This window comes from Entelurus aequoreus, linkage group LG08, assembly GCF_033978785.1.
Source record: "Entelurus aequoreus isolate RoL-2023_Sb linkage group LG08, RoL_Eaeq_v1.1, whole genome shotgun sequence".
Lineage (NCBI taxonomy): Eukaryota > Metazoa > Chordata > Actinopteri > Syngnathiformes > Syngnathidae > Entelurus > Entelurus aequoreus.
Window position 1 is genome coordinate 50,990,422 of NC_084738.1, and position 25,000 is coordinate 51,015,421.

The window sequence follows — 25,000 nt, forward strand, 5'->3', positions numbered from 1 at the left end:
ATACATGAACATTTTTTTTAAACTCTTCAATTTCTGCATCAAATACCTCCTACAATAACATCTGAAAGGTCAATTATTATTTTTTAGATTTTCCTATATTTGGGTCTTACAGGGATATACTGTATTCTATTTCTATTTCATTTATTTATCTTGTTTTTTTCTCTGTTCTTGTTAGCTTTTTGTATTTAAGATTACCGTATATTACCAAATAGTAGCCTGGGCGTTTATTTCACAAAATCGATTTTGGAGACAGGCGTTTAAAAGAAGCAGGCGGTTATTTGCACAAGGCTTTTATTTATTTTTGCACCAGTCTGCACCAGGCCATTATTTGGTTACAATGGTTACTGTCCAGTATTTTTTTTTCGTACAAAAAACTTTAAATGTAAAAGCTATTGTAAACATACAAACAAAAAAACAAGAGATGAACATGAGGTAGGCTATCAAAAGACAAGAGATCAACAAGGCCTCAACTTGGCAGTAGTGCAACAATTGTCAGATAGAATACCAATACTAAAAATAAATAAACTTTTTAAATAAAGCAGCCTACCGGGAAAAATAAAATGATGGTACCAAGTACTCAAGTATAAAACCCACCATCAAAACAGAACAATAATACTGTCACTTAAATAAAATAAAGGCTACAGTACTCCAAGTTTTAAATAAAGCAGCATACAGGAAAAATAAAATTATGGTACCAAGTACTCTATAAAACCATCAAAACAATAATACTGCAGCAAACGCAACCCCAGTAGCATTTTAATCTAAATTATGCAAATAACCGCCCATGGGCGGCTATTTGGACATAGGCGGTTATTAGGAAGAGGCGGTTAATTCACAAAATGGGGTCAGACCCCGGGCGGCTATTAGGACATGGGCGGTTATTTGCCCAAGGGCGTTTATTTGGTAATATACGGTATATAATGAAATATATACCGTCTGTGCAGCCTCTGGCTGTTTGTTTTTTGTTTTGGTTGTCCTTCTGAAAGGTTCTCCTCTCTACACAGAGGAATGTTGTAACTCTGACGGCGTGACCATCGGGTTCTGGTCACCTCCCTGACTAGACTAAGATGAATGCAGAAATGTACAGAGACATCCTGGATGAAAACCAGCACTTTCTATTCAACCTGATGGAGCTTGAGAGGTGCTGCAAAGAGGAATGGGCAAAATTGCCCAAAGATTGGTGTGCCAAGATTGTGGCATCGTACTCAAAAATACGCGAGGCTGTAATTGCTGCCAAAGATGCATCAACGAAGTATTGAGCAAATACTGTGAATATTAATATGAACAAGTTTTTTTTTTTTAATACATTTTAAAAATTGAAAAAAATCTAAACTTTACACATTGTCATTATGGGTTATTGTGTGTAGAATTGTGGGAACAAAAATGAATTTCTTCCATTTTGGAATAAGGCAGTAACATAACACAATGTGGAAAAAGTAAGGCCCTGAGAATTATTTCTGTGTGCACTGTACAATACAGTGACTGCCATTGTATTAAAGGGGGCGAGGCACCGAAGAAGGTCTAGTTAATTGTATCTTATTGTATATACAGTGCCAGATCACAACAGTAGTATTTAAAGGTACATGAACTGAAGTGAACTATATGTATATAGGGCTTTTCTCTGGTGACTCAAAGCCCTATACATAGTGAATCAACAGCAGTGACTAGAATGGCGGAAGCGGGGATCGAACCTGCAACCCTCAAGTTGGTGGCACGGCGGCTCTACCAACCAAGCCATGCCGGTTTTAAAAGGATAGGCATGTGCAATGTTTATCTTGTTTATCCAATAAGACAACAGCATGTTATTTCGACCTTTGAAAGTAGTGCATCTTCAATTTCTCATCTCAATACGAATGCATTAATTTCATGACATGTCTTTTTTTTTGGCGATTGAAATGCAACTGGCTATGCTCTGCGCGTGCATCTGTGTCTTTGTGCCAGAGTCGACAGCCCAATACCCTCACAATCTTCACATAACTTAAACTATGTGTCGTAAATGTTAGTTTCTGATTAAAAGTTACACATTGCTTAAAAAGATTTCCTTGGAAAAAATATTTTAACCTATGAATTGCACTTAAAATGCTTTAAATGCATTTTTCCAGTTAAATCAGCAAAATAGAATTTTTTAGACAACATGAAAGCATATTTTAGGCATTCAGCCTGGAATGTGATGGAATAAAAAGTGGAAAAGTTTGAACTCACAGCATCTACTTTGTTGGGTCAGGTCAGTCCAAGTGTTATTGGGCAAACATTTCCTGACCTTGGGTCCCACAATCACACGGTTTCCCCTGCAGATGTACTCAATCTCATAGTCAACCGGGAGAGCCTGCACACTACGGATCTAAACACACAGTAAGAAATGATTAACATTAGTTATACATAGCATAGCATTTGTCTTTAATACATTGTTGCTGTGTATAGACCAGGGGTGTCCAAAATGTTTCTACTACGGGCCGCACACTCAAAAATGAGGGCATTTTGATATTTAAAATTTTCAAAACCAATACAATATATCGTAACCCTTAGGACTCCCCTCAATTTTGAGTGTAAAGGTGCCAGGGACCTAAAAATGTCTTAGTCGTTAAAGTGTTAAAAATGAGTCATATATATATATATATATATATATATATATATATATATATATATATATATATATATATATATATATATATATATATATATATATATATATGTTAGGGCTGCAAAAACTAATCGATTAAATCATTTATTAAAATAGTTGCCGATTAATTTAGTCAACGATTCGTTGGATCTATGCTATGCGCATGCGCAGAGGTTTTTTATTTTTATTTTTTATAAATTATTATTATTATAATTTTTTTTTTTTTTAATAAACCTTTATTTATAAACTGCAACATTTACAAACAGCTGAGAAACAATAATCAAATCTAATTACTACTCCAATCTCATCCGCCTAAATAAAAATAATCCTAAATATTTGTTTAGTACAGTAGCATCGCTAACCCAACAAAGGACTCCCTCCAGTAGCTCCACCCACTCGGCGGATGACTTTATGAATTTTTTTAATAAAAAAATGTAACTCATTAGAAAGGAGATTAAAGATAACGCGTCCCAGCTTCAACTGGGTTCTATTAACGCAGATACGAATGTATGTACGATGGATATTACCCTAAAAAATAATCTATCTCTTTTTGAAGAAATAAGATTAGAGGAACTCCTGCGACTTGTTAATGGTACAAAACAAACAACATGTTTACTTGACCTACTTCCTGGGAAACTTATCAAGGAGTGCTAAATATTATTAACTTATCACTTTCATCTGGCACTGTTCCCCAAGCATTAAAAAAAACAGTTATTCATCCTCTGCTCAAAAGACCTAACCTTGATCCTGACCTCGTGGACCCCGATTTAATAAGTTGAAAAACTTATTCGGGTGTTACCATTTAGTGGTCAATTGTACGGAATATGTACTGTACTGTGCAATCTACTAGTAAAAGTTTCAATCAATCAATCAGACCTCATGGTAAACTACTGGCCGGTGTGCCACCTTCCCTTTATCTCGAAAATCCTCAAAAATTGTTGCACAGCAGCTAAATGAACACTTAGCGTCTAACAATCTCCGTCAATCCTTTCAGTCCGGTTTCAGGGCAAGTCACTCGACGAAGAATGCCCTCATAAAAATTACTAATGATCTATTGCTAATGATGGATGCTGAAGCGTCATCAATGTTTCTGCTACTTGATCTCAGCGCTGCTTTCGACACCGTTCTCATTCTATGAGAACTGTGGATAATGCATATGTTTAAGAGTTTGTTTGTTTTTTCATAATCATGTTTGAATCAGCTCATATTTTTCCATGTATACTCTGTATACCAGTTTCTCTTTGTCTTCAGATTGCCTGTTTAGACAGGGTCGTAAACCATCAGGAATGTGAACACAACCCCCAAGTCTCTCTTCTTATCAGTGTTGAGAGGAGGGGGGGGAGAGATGGGGGCTTTCTTTGTGTGAAAAGAGTTGCTTTTTCCTTTGGAATGCCAGATCAACTTGGGCTGCGCATTCGTATGTGTTGTTCGAGGCTGGTCTCTATTCTCAAATATTTGACAATAAATTACAAAATACCTATTCTGTGCTTGGTGGTACCTTTGAGTCAGTTTATATGTCATCTAAGGAACTTGGGACTGACCAGCGCATTACATCCCACTTGGAGGAACATCTGGTCAAACGCAACAATTTGGGGGCTCGTCCGGGATGACACGCTGACAATTGGACCTTCTCTTGCAATCTTCTGGACAGACTCACATGGCCAAAACATAATTCAAGGTAAGCAGAACCTTTCTTTTTAGATAAAATCTGCATTAGGAGTCTGTCCTGAGGTCTGTATTTCAAACACAGAATTGTACCCCAGACACAGAGTGGTGATTTTGATTGATTGATTGCATTTTGATAGATTGGTTGCATTTTGCCGTAGCCACCATTGCATAAAAGTTGTGAATACCACTCACGTCATTGTGTCAAGATTACCGTGACGGGCTGCTTCACTGACGAGTAAGCAAATAGTAACGGGTTAGAGTTAGAGGCTCTAGCTGCGTATTGTACAATAAATTGCACGGGTTAGAGTTAGAAGCTCTAGCTGCGTATTGTACGATAAATTGCACGGGTTAGAGTTAGAGGCTGTAGCTGTGTATTGTACGATAAATTGCACGGGTTAGAGTTAGAGGCTCTAGCTGCGTATTGTACGATAAATTGCACGGGTTAGAGTTAGAGGCTCTAGCTGCGTATTGTATGATAAAAGTACGGGGTTAAAGGCCGCCGTCATAACCTCATGCGGATGCCTTATTGCCCCTTGTGCTAGGTCTCTATGCACCCGCATCATTGTTAGAGCTGTCAAAGGTCAACCCCACCCTGGTTCTGGGCTTGCTATGTCACTGAAGGGGGTCAAGCATAGTGGTGACTTTCAGGGACTGTTAGTTTCCTTCCCTGACGATGACGACATTGACGTTGACTCCCTCCTTCTCTCTCCCATGTAACTATGGTTTGATTGTTTATCGATAGCTTGCTCGAAAACCAAAACAGCACCTACTTTAATGTAGGGCGTGCTTTAGAGGTGTTGCTCTCGTAGGAGAGATCTTTTGGATAAGATCTGAAGGGGGATTGTGGATAATGCATATGTTTAAGAGTTTTGTTTTTTTTCATAATCATGTTTGAATCAGCTCATATTTTTCCATGTATATACTCTGTATACCAGTTTCTCTTTGTCTTCAGATTGCCTGTTTAGACAGGGTCATAAACTATCAGGAATGTGACCACAACCCCCAAGTCTCTCTTCTTATCAGTGTTGAGAGGAGGGGGGGGGGGGGAGATGGGGGCTTTCTTTGTGTGAAAAGAGTTGCTTTTTCCTTTGGAATGCCAGATCAACTTGGGCTGCGCATTCATATGTGTTGTTCGAGGCTGGTCTCTATTCTCAAATATTTGACAATAAATTACAAAATACCTATTCTGTGCTTGGTGGTACCTTTGAGTCAGTTTATATGTCATCTAAGGAACTTGGGACTGACCAGCGCATTACATCCCACTTGGAGGAACATCTGGTCAAACGCAACAGAACGTATCAAAAAACGTATTGGTATGCCAGACTTAGTATTTTCTTGGTTTAACTCCTATCTTACTGTGTCTCCCATAAGAATGTGACCTCGGAGTATGTAACGTGCTGAGTTCCACAGGGTTCGGGTCTTGGTCCCTAGGTGACATCATACACAAATACGGTGTTAGCTTTCCCTCTTATGCTGATGACACCCAACTCTATATGCCCCTAAAGCTGACTCGAGGTGATTGTCACCTTGTCAAATTAAACAATGGATGTCCAGCAATTTTTTGCATCTTAACACGAAGAAACGGAAATGCTGATTATCGGTCTTGCTAGAAACCGACACCTATCTAACTTTAACATTTGACAACCAAACAATTACACAAGGTGACTCGATAAAGAATCTCGGTATTATCTTCAACCCAACGCTCTCATTTGAGTCACACTTTAAGAGTGTTACTAAAACGGCCTTCTTTCATCTCCGTAATATCGCTAAAATTCGTACCATTTTGTCCACCGCCGATGCTGAGATCATTATTCATGCGTTCGTTATGTCTCGTCTTGATTACTGTAACGGGTCTCACTATGTCTAGCATTAAAAGATTACAGTTGGTACAATATGCGGCTGCTAGACTTTTGACAAGAACGTTTGATCATATTACGCCTATACTGGCTCCCCTGCACTGGTTTCCTGTGCACTTAAAATGTGGCTTTAAGGTTTTACTACTTACGTATAAAATACTAAACGGTCTAGCGCCATCCTATATTGCTGATTGTATTGTACCATATGTCCCTGCAAGAAATCTGTGTTCAAAGAACTCTGGCTTATTCGTGATTCCCAGAGCCCGAAAAAAGGCTGCGGGCTTAGAACGTTTTCCATTCGGGCTGCAGTACTCTGGAAGGCCCTACCAGTAACAGTTAGAGATGCTACCTCAGTAGAAGCATTTAAGTCCCATCTTAAAACTCATTTGTATACTCTAGCCTTTAAAAAGACCCCTTTTTAGACTAGTTGCTTTGCTTTCTCTCTTTTCTGCTCTGCCACCCTCTCCTGGAGAGGTTATCAGGTGACCACAGATCAGCCTTCACGGATGTTGCGCTAGCTGTTCAAAGTGGGGACCCAGGACCATCAGTTGGTGACGTCTCTGCGTCGCAACGTGTCTACATGCAAGAGGATCCCCTGCCTTATTGTGCCCATTGGGTTGAGTTTTTTCTTGCCCTGATGTGGGATCTGAGCCGAGGATGTCGTTGTGGCTTGCCCTTTGACACATATGTGATTAAGGGCTGTATAAGTAAACTTTGATTGATTAATTGATTGATTGCTTGATTAAAATAGGACTATTTGATGTTAAGTAAGTGGAGCCTGAAAAAGGTAAATAATTCATAACAACATTGCTTATGGTCCATTATTGTTTTTTGATCAATAACAGATAAAAAAAAAAAGTCTGATAAAAGTCTCTGGTATCCAAAAGGACCCCACTCGTAAAAGTGTTTAGTATAAGATAATATACCAATATATATTATTTTTTACTTTCAATGCTTAAATCACTATATAAAGTTCACATATATGCATAAATACTACGTTTTCGTTATAGTTTTAAGTTTTCTATGTTTTGTGCCTTTTTTATCAAAGAAAACTGTGTTTTACTTACATAGCAAACACAAAAAATGCAATATTTCCCCCAAAAAGTGTATATATATATATATATATATATATATATATATATATATATATATATATATATATATATTAGAGATGCGCGGATAGGCAATTATTTCATCCGCATCCGCATCACAAAAGTCGTCATCCACCCGCCATCCAACCGAACTAACATTTTATCAAAACCACAACCGCCCGCCACCCGCCCGTTGTTATATATGTAATATAGACCAGGGGTCGCACCCTAACAGCAATAATTAGGGCGTGCTGTGATGGTACTGCCTTTATCACCCTCTACAACATGTACAGACAGCGCGACAGCCCAGTCACATGTTGTGTGCGGCTTCTGCTTGTACACGTAAGTGACAGCAAGGCAAACTTTGTCCACAGCCATACAGGTTACACTGACGGTGGCCGTATAAAAGAGACAACATACACACAACAGAACAAATACCCAGAACACCTTGCAGTCCTAACTCTTACTGGCTGAAATATACACCCCTGCTACCACCAAACCCCGCCCCCTCTACACTGCGCCCCCACACATCAATCCCCCCAAACCCCCTCCGTGCGTCGGTTGAGGTGGGCGGGGTTTGGTGGTAGCAGGGGTGTATATTTCAGCCAGTAAGAGTTAGGACTGCAAGGTGTTCTGGGTATTTGTTTTGCCACCGTCAGTGTAACCTGTATGGCTGTGAACCAAGTATGCCTTGCTGTCACTTACGTGTGCAAGCAGATGCTGGTACAACATGTGGCTGGGCTAGCACGCTGGCTGTACATGTTGTTGAGGGTGATAAAGGCAGCGCCATCACGGCACGCCCTTATTATTGTTGATTGGGTGAAGATCAGCATACATTCGAGAGAATTGGTTCAACCGCCACCCGCCCGAATCTAATTAAAATCTATTTTTTACGTCATGCATCCGCCCGACCCGCGGACTATCCGCGGACTCCGCGGTTGTGTCCGCAAACCACGCATCTCTAATATATATATATATATATATATATATATATATATATATATATATGTATATATATATATATATATAAATGATATAAAGTAATTGCAACCTTTAATAGGTCAATAATTCATACCAGTATTTATATCAAAACATTATTATTATTAGATTTAAAGAAAAAAAAAATACGGGCATGGAAGCTTTGTGTTATTAGTGTCAACTTTGCAACATTTTCTCTTTACAGCACACCATTTTGATCTTTTATTCCACTTTTTATGTTTTTTTTGTAACAGTATTTTTAAAATGTGCCACGGGCCGTAAAAAATAGCTCCGGGCTGCAAATGACCCCCAGGCCACAATATGGACACCCCTGATGTAGACTATCGGGTAATAGATGCCATGCTTCAATCAACAGCAATGGTCTAGCGCAGGGGTCGGCAACCTTTACCACTCAAAGAGCCATTTTGGCAAGTTTCACACATTAAAGAAAGTAATGGGAGCCACAAAAATGTTTTTAAAATTTAAAATGAAAAACACCGCATACAAAGCTTACATGCTTTGTGCTATGTTAACCAGGGGTCTCAGACACACGCACCGGCACGCACTTTAATGTGGGAATTGGATGTTAGTGCAGCCCGCGAGTTTTGGATGAATGTCGCTTGCGTCACACTTGCCAACCCTCTCATTTTTCCCGGGAGACTCCCGAATATCAGAGCGTGATGACACTGCATTTGGCACCCTCTACAGTCTGCCCAATCAGTGTACCTGCTCGGCCACAAGTGGAATGCTGCTTTAGCTTGCTCACGTAAGAGACAGCAAGGCTACTAACTCAGCAGCCACACATCTTACACTGACGGTACCAATACCCAGAATCCCATGCAGCCCTAACTCTTCCGCTCAACCAACCACGAAGAGGGGGGGGGGGGGGTTGATGTGTGGGGGATTTGGTGGTAGCGGGGTGTATAATGTAGACCGGAAGAGTTAGGACTGCATGGGATTCTGGGTAATGGTTGTGTTGTGTTTATGTTGTGTTACAGTGGGATGTTCTCCAGAAATGTGTTTTTCATTCTTTTTTGGTGTGGGTTCACAGTGTGGCGCATATTTGTAACGTAACAATGTTGAAGTTGTTTGATACGGCTACCGTCAGTGTAAGCTGTGTGGCTGATGAGTAACTATGCTTTGCTGTCTCCTGTGTGAGCAAGTAATAACAACATACAACATGTGGCTGGCCTGGCATGCTGTAAGTAAATGCTATAGAGGACAATTACTGCAGTGCAATTAGGGCACGCCCTTTATTTAGTAATTAGAGTGTTAATAGGATTATTTTTCCCTGGGAGTAGTCTATGAGAGACACTGACATCCATAAGTCTCCTGGGAAAATCGAGGGGGTTGGCATGCATGTAGCTGAGCCGCATCAGAGTGGTCAAGGAGCCGCATGCGGCTCCGGAGCCGCGGGTTGCCGACCCCTGGTCTAGCGTCATCAACTTAAACACTTCGGTTTTCTTCTTTATTTCCCTTTAGGTACAGTAACAGGCGGCACAACTCCATAGCTATAATTACCAATACACATGTGCAGTCCTTCTTCCTCTTTTTTTAAGTCGAGGCACAATTTAAATAAATAAAACTGGTCACAATAGAGATGCGCGGTTTGCGGACACAACCGCGGAGTCCGCGGATAATCCGCGGGTCGGGCGGATGCATGACGAAAAAAATAGATTTTAAATAGATTCGGGCGGGTGGCGGTTGAACCAATTCAGAAATATATATACATAGTTAAATGTATAAAGAGAATCCTATGCGTCCCAGCAACAAGTGCCGCAAGTGAGCGCTCCTTCAGCGTAGCAGGGCACATTTCAGAGGCCAGGCGCTCTCGCCTGAATCTTGGCACTGTAGATGCATTTTTATTCCAGTGTTATGAGAGTAGCGTATGTGTGTGTGGCCCTTTAACAGGTGACAGCATGTGAGGTGAGTGACGTCAGTGAGTGTGTGGGCGAGAGAAGAGAGGGAGCGGTAGCGTGAGTGCGGGCGGGGACTAGTTTGTTTTGTTTTGTGTTGGATTGGTTGTGTGCAAGCAATCAATAAAGCAAGAGTTGCAACTAATCGCCGGACTCATCATTCACCCTAAAGTTGTCCGCTGTGGAGTAAAGTGAAGGGTGTTGCCCCGAGCATACATCGGCCCTGGAGAAGTGTCTCCCCTGTGCTCTTCGACTACGGTCTGGGAGCAGGAAGCAGGAAAGGTGCAACACCTGCATAGTGCTAACAAAAAAAAAAAGTAAGTAGACATACGGTTGGATATGTTAAACGAATTAGTCTACGTTACCTAGGCTATACCAAATAAGCCCATGTCTAACCTATATTGAGTTTGGTCAGCTGAATCATTTTGATGGTTACGTATTGTTTGGGCGCACTACAATGCAAAGGAATTAAGGCAATTGCGTTGTTTATTGTGTTTTTTTTCTATTCGAGATATACTACTGTGTGTTAATTATTTGGCCTCGCTTTCAAGTGAAGCGCATCTCCGATTGGCTACAATGTAAGGCTATTTAGCCTGCTTTGTTTGTCGCGACCGTCTATTTTCATTATAATTCAATTATTATTATTTATTTAATTTATTTTTGTTTAAATAGGGATGGCACACATATGTTATTGTATAATTTAAGTTTGTGCGCGTGATTGACAGCCTAAGGCTTATGAGGCACATTTTTTATTTATTTTTTTATTTCAACTTAAAAACGTATGAGCCTATGCCTATGATCTTTTATTCTACTTTTTATGTTTTTTTTGTAACAGTATTTTTAAAATGTGCCACGGGCCGTAAAAAATAGCTCCGGGCTGCAAATGACCCCCAGGCCACAATATGGACACCCCTGATGTAGACTATCGGGTAATAGATGCCATGCTTCAATCAACAGCAATGGTCTAGCGTCATCAACTGATGCCTACAACATAAGCTATGTGTTTATCTTTATTTTCCTGCCTGTCGTTGACAATGGAGATTGTCTGATATTTTGACATGGCTGCAGATCAATCAATAAAGGTTCATGTTTGTCGCGAAATTGTTCAGTTTCACTGTGCACATCCCTCGTCCCTATTTGAGCAATATAACCTTAACAAGTTAATATTCATTGAAATAAATTCAGAAATTTTTTTTACCTAACGAAAATATAGGCCTAGTCTTTCTAAAACATTTTTTTAACTTCTTAAAAGCATCGTTCTGCTTGCTGCAACTGCGCACACAAAGTGTGAGGAACGCACTCCTGATCGGAGGGCATTGGCAACAATAGTCAACACTTTCTTAATGGAAATGACAATAATATTATAATAATGATAAATAATATTATCACGCATTGAATGTCTCTGCTGCATTGGATCAGTCTCCTGTCTTTAACAGGCAAAAGCTTTCTAACCTCACTAATGTCTTGCATCGTCTATATTAGATATATAACAACTGGCCGGTGGCGGGTGGGTGTGGTTTTGATAAAATGTTGGTTCGGGTGGTTGGCGGGTGGATGACGACTTTTGTGATGCGGTTGCGGATGAAATAATTGCCTATCCGCGCGTCTTTAGGTCACAGCAAATTTCACAATCACCAGGGCTGCATTTTCAAATAAACATTACATTGCTATCACTGTCATCATGCATGTTATGAACTTAACAAACATCAACAAGGCTATGTTATAAACAGTTTCAGCTCCCGCGGCCAACTTATCGTCGGTCGCTCATGACCACTAATATCGTGCGTTTAGCAGTACCATTAAATAAACGAATGCTCTGGGCAAAGATGAATACTCGATAATTTTTTGTAGTCGAGGTACTACAATAGTTTCCCCACTAGTCATATATTACATGTTCAATGATGTGTATGTATCTTTAAAATTAGAGCACACATACATGGAGCACAGATGATGTTATGAAATGATTTCAATCACCCGTGCGTGAACCAACACTCATAATTAAATAACTTAATATTCTGTTAAATAGGCTTTTAAAACATGGGATAGCATCACACATTTTTGTAACATGAGCCAAAAAGCTCAGTTTTCTGACTTAAAGTCTGCAGGTACTTAATAAAGAGCCCATACTAAAGTTAAGTTAAAGTACCCATGATTGTCACACACACAACTAGGTGTGGCAAAATTATTCTCTGCATTTGACCCATCACCCTTAATCACCCCCTGGGAGGTGATATTAAATGCACATCATCAGTTGTCTCTGCATTCCGGGGTCACACCAACAAACTATGCAACACCGTGACAATATGCCTTTTTGAAATAACTGTGTTTGTACGGATATGGACGTGATATCAAGCGATTAGCCGATTAATCGGATTATTAAGTTTACACCTATTCAGTGGCTCAAATTGAGTCATCAGCTTTTAAATTCACCTTGAGAAATTAGTAAGCATATGTCAACTAACAGCAAAGACAACTACTTCATTTAAAAATAATTATCTATACAGTAACTGTGCTGCTCATTAGGCTGCCACAAAAATAATAACTATTAAACTTGTATCCATTTAAAAGCAAAGGCAGGCAAAATACTGATAAAAACAGAATCGTTCAGTTGAGTTTCAGTTTATATCGAACATGCATACAATAAAATTACAATGTAATGCATAACATATTTCCAGTTGTTTCATTATAGCACGTCCGAAAAGGAGTAAAAAGAAGCAGAGGTTATCTAATCCTACTCCTTTTCACATCATAACAGTTTTATCCCATTTGTTTGTTCTCTGTTTGTAACAGAAGAGTGAATAAATAAATAAATATACCGTAAGTAGGTAAACAAATATTAAATACATAATCATTATCTAATTTTTTTTCAAAGGTTCAAGATGTTTATCAGAATTCTTATTCTTTGTACTTTGCAAAAACTTGTAGTTTGAACAGTCTCCTAAACTGAATCATATTAAGTTAGATTTTCCTCTAAGGTTATATTTCTCTTTTTTTGTTGGGAAGAATTGTTGTACATTCTTGGGTAGCAGGTTATAGTTTGCTTTGTACATAATTGTAGCTGTTTGCAAATGCATCAAGTTGTTGAATTTCAATATATTTGATTCAATAAATAAAGGGTTTGTATGTTCTTTATATCCAACATGATATATTATTCTAATTGACCGTTAGTGAATGTGTTTGTATTTTGTCAACACGGTAGAATTATATGATATGGCAGGTTGTATAATGTTTTCCTGTCACCTTGAGGAAATGGCGTAAAGAGGAAGATGACAATATAATATATAACCTGGACAATCATGTACAGAAGAGAGAAGATTTAGTTCATCTTTATTTTAGTTTTTAGTGCTTCTATATATATATTTTTTTTTGACAAAACCTCTCCATCATCGAGCTACCGCAGATCCTTTACTTGCCAGCCTCATCACCATGACAATCACAACTACCACAACACTCTCTGAACCAACACAGCTGATAATTATGACATACAAATGCAGGCTACTAAATAAAAAAACTATATAATATATTAAATATATGCACTAAATATAACACCCAAACACATCCTAGCTTTAGATCTGCATGTATATATATATATATATATATATATATATATATATATATATATATATATATATATATATATATATATACATATATATATATATATATATATATATACATATATATATATATATATATATATATATATATATATATATATACATATATATATACATATATATATATATATATATATACATATATATATGTATATATATATATATACATATATATATATATATATATATATATATACATATATATATATATATATATATATATATATATATATATATATATATATATATATATATATATATATATATATATATATATATATATATATACACGTATATATATATATATATATATACGTATATAAATATATGTACATATATATATATATATTATTTTTTTAATTTTTTTTCAATAGTTTAAAAAAAAAATTATTACGGTTGTCCGCCTAAAAAGGGTCATGGCTCAATGTGGGCGTGGGTTAACGTTGAGGCCCGCCCCGATCTGCGCGCGGCAGCCAGCGGTACTTGAAAATAGCAGCAATAAAAAAATACACAAAACACCAAATCTATTGACGTCCTCAAAAAGAAAATATCATTTTGTGATGATGAAGGTGATTGATGTTGTGTTCAGTTTAGAAACATACAGTACACACAAGTATATAGACAAAGTTTAGTTGGCTAAAATGATAGCCTTTGTTAGCTAACAATCTAAATATTTTACCAAGGAGAGTCGAAAGTCGCATCCTCCAGATGTCCGACATGTCTCTGCTTTACAGTAAATGCTGCTCCATCACAGATGTACTGCCATAAAAAGCAGGGTCCACTTTGCAAATTGAGCAGGTTATTAGGCCCTGTCTATATTAAGCCGGATAACTCCTTAAGCGAATAACTATTTGCCTAAACCCTGTGTCAGCCACACTAACCCATCGTTTAAGGTTACCCTCCTTGGGAATTTTTTTAAGTGCGCTGTCTATTTCTTAAATCTCCGGCTCTTGGTGTGGACTCATTGATCATTTATAAACTGAGTTTGGCGAGGAAGTAACGTCAGAAACAATGCGCCAAAGCAGCTTCATAACAACCGGTCGCAACCGGTTTCCACTCAGAAAGATGGAGGCGAATCATCCAGACCTGCCTGTGTTTGTCATTCTTCTACTTGTACAGGCGCTTGTAGAAATCACACATCCATCCATCCATTTTCTACCGCTTATTCCCTTCGGGGTCGCGGGGGGTGCTGGAGCCTATTTCAGCTATGAATACCTTAAAAGAAGGAAACGCACGATTGCAGCTATTTTGGATACAACACATCTCAGACGACACATCTCAATGTTGAACGACAAGGCCTAGAAGAACGGCATCCTGGTGGGATATGTTTGCCAACGAGTGTGTTGTGCCACAGGAATGGCAAAATAACTTTCGAATGTTTAGATCAGCTGTGATTTTACTTAGCGAAAAACTTTGTCCATTTGTCGAAGGGGAGACAACAAGAATGCGGGCTCGCGTGGATGTGATAAAAAAGGTGGCGTGTACTTTGTATTACTTGGCCGACGAGGGAAGACTTCGGAAAACAGCGAATGCATTTGGACTGGCAAAGCAGACTGTTATTGTCCGCGATGTATGTCGAGTGTTCGTCTCTTCCTGCCGTTGGTAGAACTGCCGTTTGAGCTCAAGGTCCTCTTGAGCTATGGACGAGGCGGTTAACTTCTTCCGAAGTCTCTGGGTTCTGTAATCGACCAGATCATCATTAAGACGCCGGTTACGACTATGTCCAGACGATAAATCTCTTTTCAGCCAAGCTGCTGGACGACGATGGCTCGCCTGACGAGAGTTTCGAGGCGTGTGGTGCTCTCTCTCTCTCTCTCTCTCTCTCTCTCTCTCTCTCGAGGTTGTTGGTGTCGACACCCTCGAACACAGCAACAATCGCCGGGCATCCTCCCCAAATCAACTCACATTCGTCAAAGTAGATCAACACCACACGCCCGTGTCCACTTTTGCACCCAGAGTTGACTGCTTGCCTGTATCAAACACGTACTGTATGTTTTTCAGCTTAGTTGTAAGATTTGCTGTTGAAACGAAGACATGGACATCGATTAATGGCGGAAAAAAACCGGGAGGGTCTAGACTCAACAATCAACATTGTATCTTCTCCCCGAAAACAAAAGAGTGCTCCACATTTTTCGAACATATTGTGGTTAAATTAAGCCAGAATAACCTTGTTACAAAAACATACCTTTAGTTATTTCCTTTGGTGGGTAAAATATTTGGTGCTTGAGCTGGCCTCCACCGGCGAGGGGTAGCACTCGAGAAATCACGACAGAATGTCCCCATACTTCGTTGGCGAGGACTCCCAGTCAATATTTTTCGCCGCCATGGAGGTTTTGGAATTATGTATTACTTTAAGTAACAACTCCACCTTGTCATCAGTCCAGACAAAGAAATCCCTCATTTTCGGTATCTTCGCACAACAAGTCACAGATAAGAAATCGAAATGAACGTCTCGCTTGCATCCCTGGAAGGATACAATTTCAGGTCACAGGTGACTATGATGTAATATATGCGCATCTGCCATTTTCCCCGCATGCGTACTAGGTTGTGTTGCACCCGCGGACGGAGGGGGTAGGGGGCTTTCAACCAAAGCTTAAACGATGTGTGTGTGTGGACAGGGATACGGTTAGGAGGGTTATACCCTGTATAATCTAGCCATCTTAGTGTAAATGCAACCTTAGTGTCTTTGATGTGTTTAAATCGTGATGCTGTTTCCAGTGTGCATGTTAATTTTCAGGCGGAAAAACACAAACGATGCTGACATTTGTTTTAACGATTCCACTGCACATCTACATTGCTTGTTTATTTTCCTTTTTCAGATATCAATCCATCTTTGTCACTGCATCCTCACTCCACGCGTTAAATTCACTAATCAAGATAATGAACATTTAAAACTGATGTGTGTGCCGAGTGTGCTGGCCCATTGTTGTTAAAAAGCACCGGACATGAGAATGATCTAACTTAACCTGGTCAGGAAGGTTTATTAAAATAGTGCATTGAACAGATAGAAATCTGCAATTTAAGCATGTCTGAGGGTGTGTTCAATTATTTTTTTTAATCAAACTGGCAGAAACTATTACTCACCTGCTCCTGGGTAAGGCCTCTGTACCTTATCCCACCATCTCTGGGAGGACGGATGATAGCACAACCTGGAAAAGAGATACAACATCAGATATGGTAGTAAACAAAAAGCGCTAATGCACTTTTTAATCTTTTGCCAATCCAGTATAGACGCCTTGTCCACCAACATTTCCAGAACGTTTATTACCAAAAACAGTTTGACCTTGGTTAAAAAAAAAAATATTAGTAATAAGTGAGGTTTGCGTTTGTTTCCACCCCACTTCAAAGTTCACGTTCATTTATTCAAAGTTGGCTGAGGGTGTATGGGGAGTGGTACAGTTTTAGATTAATGCCATGAAAATAAAAAAAGACAATTCTGAAATGAAGCCTGGAAAAAATGTCTGCGGCCTGACACTTGAATAGAAACACTACAAGTGTATTCTACTAAATATTAGAAGTAAGTGGAAGTTCCAGTGATAAGTGAATTGAATTATCCAAAGTTACTTTGCTACCCAAAGTTAATATCAGCCAAAAAACAACACAACCACGAATACAAAATATATATCTACCTGTAAATGTTTGGCCAAGTTTTGTGATGTAGCTTACACACTGGGATTTCTTAGATTGGGACTGCTTGGCTGGATCAGTGTGTTTGTTGCTTGAAAAGTCAGCCAGAAAACAATGAATCGAGCACTTGCTTGGGGTAAAACATTCATACTTTGTTGTCCAGTTGTTGTTAAAAGTCATATTTTTGCAATTCATTTTGATTTTGTTTCCAGGGTTGAATGAGTAGTCTTCTTCTACTCACCCCCACTGATGCTTCACTGTTGCCCCCTGCGAAGTGGTGGGAGTACCGCATACAAGATCAACCCTAGTTGTAATGGTTTCATTAGGCCTACTCTAGTGATGTTCTGCGAGCCAAAGGAAAAGCTTTGGCAGGCCGACTGTTGTCCGTATGTCTAGTAAAATAGACCTGACCTACGGTTTACTCCACCTTCAGGGCAGACAAAATCCTGGAAAAGGCACAGAAATTATTTTCTAAGGGCATTCCATCGATCGCAACTGGACTTTTTGGTTTAGAATATGTTTCACCTCTCATCCTAGTACTTCACCAGTTCACACTCACAGACTTAGATTGGTCAAATCTCGTCTAGGCGAAAAGTTTTCTTAGACGAACCAAACAGTCTGGATGAATGAGACCATATGTGCACTTTTGAATTAAGTACATTTTACTATTGAAATATTTAATGTAAAGTTACAGAAATTCCTCCTCAAATTAGGTTTATGAAAAGGTGAATAATAGTGATAACCAAAGTCCAACTTTTCTGAATACAACAAAACCAAAACAAGACAAACAAAAACATTTCAGAAATCCTAACAGAGAAAAGGAGGAAGAAGCAGATGCCAGAGCTGTTTCCCAAGCGAAGCAAGGACACTGGGCGTGTTGCAATGACAGGGGGGCATGTTAAAAAAATAACAGTGCTCCCGAGTTACTGTTACTGATCACTTTGAATTGATTGAGTTTATTTAATTTTGGTTTTCAGTATCAAATGGATCAAATCAGTAAAATAAATGTCTATACAGTGAAACCTCGATTTATGAACGCCTCTATTTGCGATCTTTTTGGCTTACGAACCTTTACATTGCACAAAATATGTTTATGTGTGCTGACCATGTCACGGTGAAGGAATGTTTCATTCATTCATTCATTTTGCATGTGCGCTTGTAAACCATTGGGGGCTGCAGTTTTAGTGACATCACTTCCTGTACATGCAGGCATGGCCATTTTAAAGAGGCAAGGCCCCTTACGTCACATCCTGTTTACATGGAATTTGTGAATGAAAAAATATTTGTGAACATAGCTACCCCATTCATTCACATGAGTGTGTTTAGCCGATCTGTTTAGTGAAGTCTGTGTCTTGTCTCTCTAAAATGCGAAATATTTAAGCAAAAAACTGTTTAGAATTTAAGCGATGGGGCAAATGTATGACTTTAGAGTGACTTTTTATCACTGATGACATGTCCAAGTATCACCGTAAGGTGTATTTGAGTTCTAGCACATCTGGCTTAGCCAGTGACCTCCAGGAAAGACTGGATGACAACCATGAAAAAAGTGGTGACGACTGGAAAGACAGAGGATAGGTCGGAGAGACAGCAACTGGGGTAGGAAAGGCCAGCTCCCTGACCTACGGCTCCTGTGAGTGGGCACCCAAATCTTGTTACGAAGAACCCTACAGGAAAACTCTCCCAGGGATGCCCGAGAGGATGAGCATCCCAACTGGACGGAATTACTGGTAGTGACCCAAGCAAATAGACAACGGATAATGAGTGCAGTCTGTATATGTGGAAAGGTCTGGAAGATTTCAAGAAGTCTGAAGATCCACCAGACTAAGATGGCCTGCTTGGGAGGAACAAGTGAAGCAACGCTTTGGAACGGCAGCTGATACAACAGTTTGTGTTGGGCCGGCTGCAGAACCTGGTCAGACGGAAGAGGAGCCAGGTCCGGAGTCTCCTCTAAGTCTCCGGAACCTCCAAGCAACACATATCCTCTAACCAAGCAAGAAATCGGAACATCGTCAGGTGAAGCGGACCAAGCTGGATGAGGACCTAGACAGAACTCTGGAACTCATTTCGAAAGGTGATGCTGACCAGAAACTCCAAACTAGGGCTGGGCGATATAGCCTTTTATTAATATCTCAATATTTTTAGGCCATGTCACGATACACAATATATATCTCGATATTTTGCCTTAGCCTTGAATGAACACTTGGTGCATATCATCACACCAGTATGATGATTCTATGTGTCTACACTAAAACATTATTGTTCATACTGCATTAATATATGCTCATTTTAAACTTTCATGCAGAGAGGGAAATCACAACTAAGTCAATTTACCAAAACTGTATTAATTAAACAGTTATTAAGCAGTGGCACAAACATTCATGTAAATTCCAAAACAGAAAGTGCAAGATTGTCAGAGACATTTTAAAACAAGCTATTAGTGCACTTTTGTGCATGATGTCACTAAGATGACATATCAAAACAACATTAAAGGCCTACTGAAATGATTTTTTTTTATTTAAACGGGAATAGCAGATCCATTCTATGTGTCATACTTGATCATTTCGCGATATTGCCATATTTTTGCTGAAAGGATTTAGTAGAGAAAATCGACTTTTGCTCGCTGATAAAAAAAAAAGCCTTGCCTGTACCGGAAGTAGCGTGACGTCACAAGCGGTAGTGCTGCTCAGAATTCCCCGTTGTTTACAATGGAGCGAGAGAGATTCGGACCGAGAAAGTGACGATTACCCCATTAATTTGAGCGAGGATGAAAGATTCGTAGATGAGGAACGTTACAGTGAAGGACTTGAGAGGCAGTGATGGACGTATCTTTTTTCACTCTGACTGTAACTTAGGTACAAGCTGGCTCATTTGATTACACACTCTCTCCTTTTTCTATTGTGTATCACAGATTGGTATTTTAAACCATCTCAGATACTATATCCTCTTGAAAATGAGAGTCGAGAACGCGAAATGGACATTCACAGTGACTGAACATGTAAATACACGATTAATAATTCAGCTTTGCGAAGCTAAAAAAAAATAGAAGCTAACCTAGCTACGTAGCCAACGTGATAGCAGCAGTCTCAAATGCAGATAGAAACTAAATTTAAAAAAAACCTGACTGGATGGATAGACAGAAGATCAATAATACTATTAAACCATGAACATGTAAATACACGATTAATAATATTCCGCTTGGCGAAGCAAAAAAAACAAGCTAACCTAGCTGCGTAGCCAACGCAATAGCGTCAGTCTCAAATGCAGATAGAAACTAAGTAAAAAAAAAACCTGACTGGATGGATAGACAGAAGATCAATAATACTATTAAACCATGAACATGTAAATACATGATTAATAATATTCCGCTTGGCGAAGCTAAAAAAACAGAAGCTAACCTAGCTGCGTAGCCAACGCGATAGCATAGCAGTCTCAAATGCAGATAGAAACTAAATTTAAAAAAAACCTGACTGGATGCATAGACAGAAGATCAATAATACTATTAAACCATGAACATGTAAATACACGATTAATAATATTCCCCTCGGCGAAGCTAAAAATACAGAAGCTAACCTAGCTGCGTAGCCAACGCGATAGCATAGCAGTCTCAAATGCAGATAGAAACTAAATTAAAAAAAAACCTGACTGGATGGATAGACAGAAGATCAATAATACTATTAAACCATGAACATGTAAATACACGATTAATAATATTCCGCTTGGCGAAGCTAAAAAAAACAGAAGCTAACCTAGCTGCGTAGCTAACTTAGATGCGGCGGCGGGCGTTGTACGCTTTTGACGACACCCCGGCCGCCATCAGAGTCGGCAAGAAACATATATTTCCCCAAAGTTACGTACGTCACATGCACATATCGACACGCACGTACGGGCAAGCGATCAAATGTTTGGAATCCAAAGCTAGACTCACCGTAGTGCGTCTGTTATCCTGCTCAAAACACAACACAACCTCCTGGTGTTGGTGTTGCTGTAGTCCGCCGCTCCACCAATCGCACCTACAACTTTCTTATTTGCAGTCTCCATTGTCCATTAAACAAATTGCTCAATCGCTTTATTAACAAGCGGTAACTGGTTGTAGTTCAAAAAGTAACGCACACACATACACAAGCTGCTGTTAGCCAAAAGTCACGCTCACACACACTCAAGTTCTCCGCCAACTCACTCGCGCATGTGCATTCCCCAAACCCTTAAAGACACAGTACACTAATGCAAATATCACAGATATTACAGTATTGTACTTAGCCGCTAAGACACCGATCGATCCCACCTACAACGTTCTTCTTTGCAGTCTCCATTGTTCATTAAACAAATTGCAAAAGATTCACCAACACAGATGTCCAGAATACTGTGGAATTTTGTCGAAGAAAACAAGAGGCTTTTCTATCGGGTCCGATGGGGTCCAACCACTTCCGTTGCTTTTGTGACGTCACGCGCATAAATCATATCCAAAGGAGTTTTTCAACCGGAAGTGCGCCGGGAATTTTAAAAGTGCACTTTATAAGTTAACCCCGCCGTATTGGCATGTGTTGCAATGTTAAGATTTCATCATTGATATATAAACTATCAGACTGCGTGGTTGGTAGTAGTGGGTTTCAGTAGGCCTTTAAATTAAAGTGCACTTTTTGTACAGAACGCCACTACAATAGTTTAAAACATAAAAAGTGCACTTTTGTGCATGATGTCACACAAGATATTTCAATAACTGTCAAATAAAAATTAGCTGCATAATAGAATATTAAATAGTGTATGTCCTCCGCTATGTGGTAGGTTACTGCGTATGTTATCTCCTTCTGTTGGTGACTTTTTTTTCATACGGTGTTGATCTGGAAATGGTTGCCTCGGCATTTTGTTGGTGTGAAACCGGCTGGAGATGTTGACATGGAGAGTTTCAAGCACTCTTCATTCTCTAGCCGGTGACTTTTCAAATGATGCTACACATTAGCAGTGCTGCTACTTTTTGTAGCAACGCTTTTGCCGCATACTTGTAAAACATCTTCCCGCTTGAAGCCAAACCACCGCCAGACGATGGACTCCCTGCTGTTTTTCTTGGGAATTAATTATTCCTTCATTTGTTACCACACAGCTAGCATCACAGCTAACTTTACCATGTCGCTTCTGCTCCGCGAGAGCATACGACGTTGCGACAGTATGTGATGTACTGTATGTAAGAAGATGTGCTTGTTTTACGTCTCTGTGAGAAGGAGATACAAGAAAGGGTGAGAAAAGCCTGAAGTGTAATGCCCGCAGCTAAAAGCAACTGCGTGAGGATGTATACTCGAATATCACGATATAGTCATTTTCTATATCGCACAGAGACAAACCCGCAATATATCGAGTATATTCGATATATCGCTCAGCCCTACTCCAAACCATGTGCTCCCTTATAATGAGCATAGGAGCTGAAAGTTTTGGGTGGAACAGAAGCAAGGACCAATAAACCCAGCAGAGCTCAATTGGTGGGAAGTAAAGGTAAGCCAACTGAGGCAGGAACTGAAATCCTTGAGACGCCAGTTCAAGGCAGCCAAGGAAGAAGAGAGACCTGGTCTGTCCGAACTCACTAACACCGTAAGAAAGAAGCTCATCACACTGAGGAGGGCTGAATGGCACCGAAGGAAGGGAAAGGAAAGGACTCGGAAGCGATGCGCCTTCATTGGCAACCCCTTCACCTTCACTAATAGAATAATGGGCCAAAAGCGAAGTGGCTACCTCGCTTGCCCAGTAGAAGAGATCAACCATTATCTCAGTGCCACCTTCAGTGACACTGCAAGATATCAGGGGCTTTGCCCTTGCAAGGCACTGGTGACAACTCCAGAATCAGTGACCAAATTCAACAGGGATGAGCCCACCCTGGCAAAGGTAAAAGAAGCTGTCAAAGCTGCAAGATCTTGTTCGGTTCCCGGCTCCAGTTGTGTACTCTACAAGGTCTAAGAGCAGTGCCCACGGCAAACGTCTATGAAATATACTGAAGGTGATATGGCGGAGAGGGAAAGTCGCAAGCCAATGAAGACATGCTGCATGCGTTTGTATCCCAAAAGAAGAGAACTCCAGTAACATCAAGCAGTTCCGTATAATCTCCCTGCTCAGTGTTGAGGGCAAGATTTTCTTTAGGATTGTGTCCCAAAGGCTAACTGAGTTCCTTTTGAAGAACACTTACATAGACACCTTTGTCTAGAAGGGGTGATTTTCTGGAGTGCCTGGGTGCCTGGAGCATACAGGAGTGGTGACGCAATTGCCCGGGAGGCAAGGAAAAGCAAAGGAGAGAGAGAGAGAGCAACTCTCTGGCTTGACCTAACCAACACCTATGGTTCGATTCTGCACAAACTTGTAGAAACAGCACTGACAAGACCCCACGTTCCTATGAAGATCTGCAACCTCATCATGGGCTATTACAATGAGTTCAGTACAAGAGTTCCTCTAGCCGAGTAACATCTGCCTGGCACCGCCTAGAGAGGGGCATAATCACCGGCTGTACAATCTCGGTGTCACTGCACTCTTTGGCCATGAACATGATTGTCATGTCGGCAGGCGTTGAATGCAGAGGCCCTAAAATCAAGATCTGGGACCCGACAGCCCCCCATATGAGCCTTTATGGATGACTTGACAGTAATGACCACATCCGTACCTGGGTGCAGGTGCCTCCTTCAGGGGCTTAAACAGCTCGTCACATGGGCAAGGATGAGCTTCAAGCCAGCTAAAACCAGGTCTCTCGTCCTGAAAAAAGGTAAAGTAGCCGATCGCTTTACAATTGGAGTAACTAAGATTGCAACGGTAACTGGAAGACATGTTAAGAGCAACTTGTCGTCTTGGCTTTGAGCCATTGACAAATCTGGTCTCCAAGTGAAGTTCAAGGCCTGGATGTAGCAGTACGGAGTCCTGCTCAGAATACCCTGGCCCCTGTTAATCTATGAGGTACCATTGACAATGGTAGAGGTACTAGAGAGGACCATCAACTGGCTTGGGCTCCCTCAATCCTTGAGCAGCATTGCCCTATATGGCCAATCCTCAAAGCTGCACCAGTCTCAGTGGCCTCTCAGAGCAACTTAAAATCACCCGTGCCAGAGAGGCAAAAATGTACAGGGACTCCGCAGATGTCTAGAGTGCCTCGGCAGGGAGACAGTGGCAGGCACAGAAGCCGTAAGCAGAGCACAAGACTGGTGGGTGTTGTGGCAATAGGAAGGGCAGGCCTTGGTAGCTTTTCTAAGCGTCAATACCACAGGGCCCGCGGCAAGGAGAAGCGCCAACTGGTCCAACACGAGATCCGTGCAGAGGTGGAAGAAGAACGTCGCAGCAAGATGGTCGGCATGTCCAAGCAAGGGACGTGGACAAGGTGGGAGCATGCGTAACCTGGGCGGAGATCTGGACTGCTGAAACTCATTCAATCTGTGTACGATTTTCTCCCAAGCCCGGTCAACCTACACACCTGGGGCCTAGCAGACACTCCGGAGTGCAATCTGTGCCAGAGGAGGGGCTCCTTGGAGGAACATAATGAGCTGGGGGCTCCAGGAGAGGGGATCGCTGTTGCCACAACCAAGTTTAAAATGATTTGGTGGATTCCATCTGCACAGCGATACACAACAGCAAGTTCCAGATTGCCCTGAAGCAGTCGATTACC

The 25,000-nt window shown here is 40.4% G+C and overlaps 1 protein-coding gene across 1 annotated transcript in view; it reads right to left on the bottom strand.

Annotated features, from left to right (window-relative positions):
- Positions 1-25,000, bottom strand: part of LOC133656401 (gamma-aminobutyric acid type B receptor subunit 1-like) — a 501,080-nt gene that overhangs the window by 301,143 nt on the left and 174,937 nt on the right. The window contains exons 3-4 of the mRNA XM_062057486.1: positions 16,831-16,895; positions 2,203-2,341 (exon numbers count right to left, since the gene is read on the bottom strand). Of these exons, the coding sequence (XP_061913470.1) occupies positions 2,203-2,341; positions 16,831-16,895 (204 nt within the window). The remainder of the gene's footprint in view (positions 1-2,202; positions 2,342-16,830; positions 16,896-25,000) is intronic.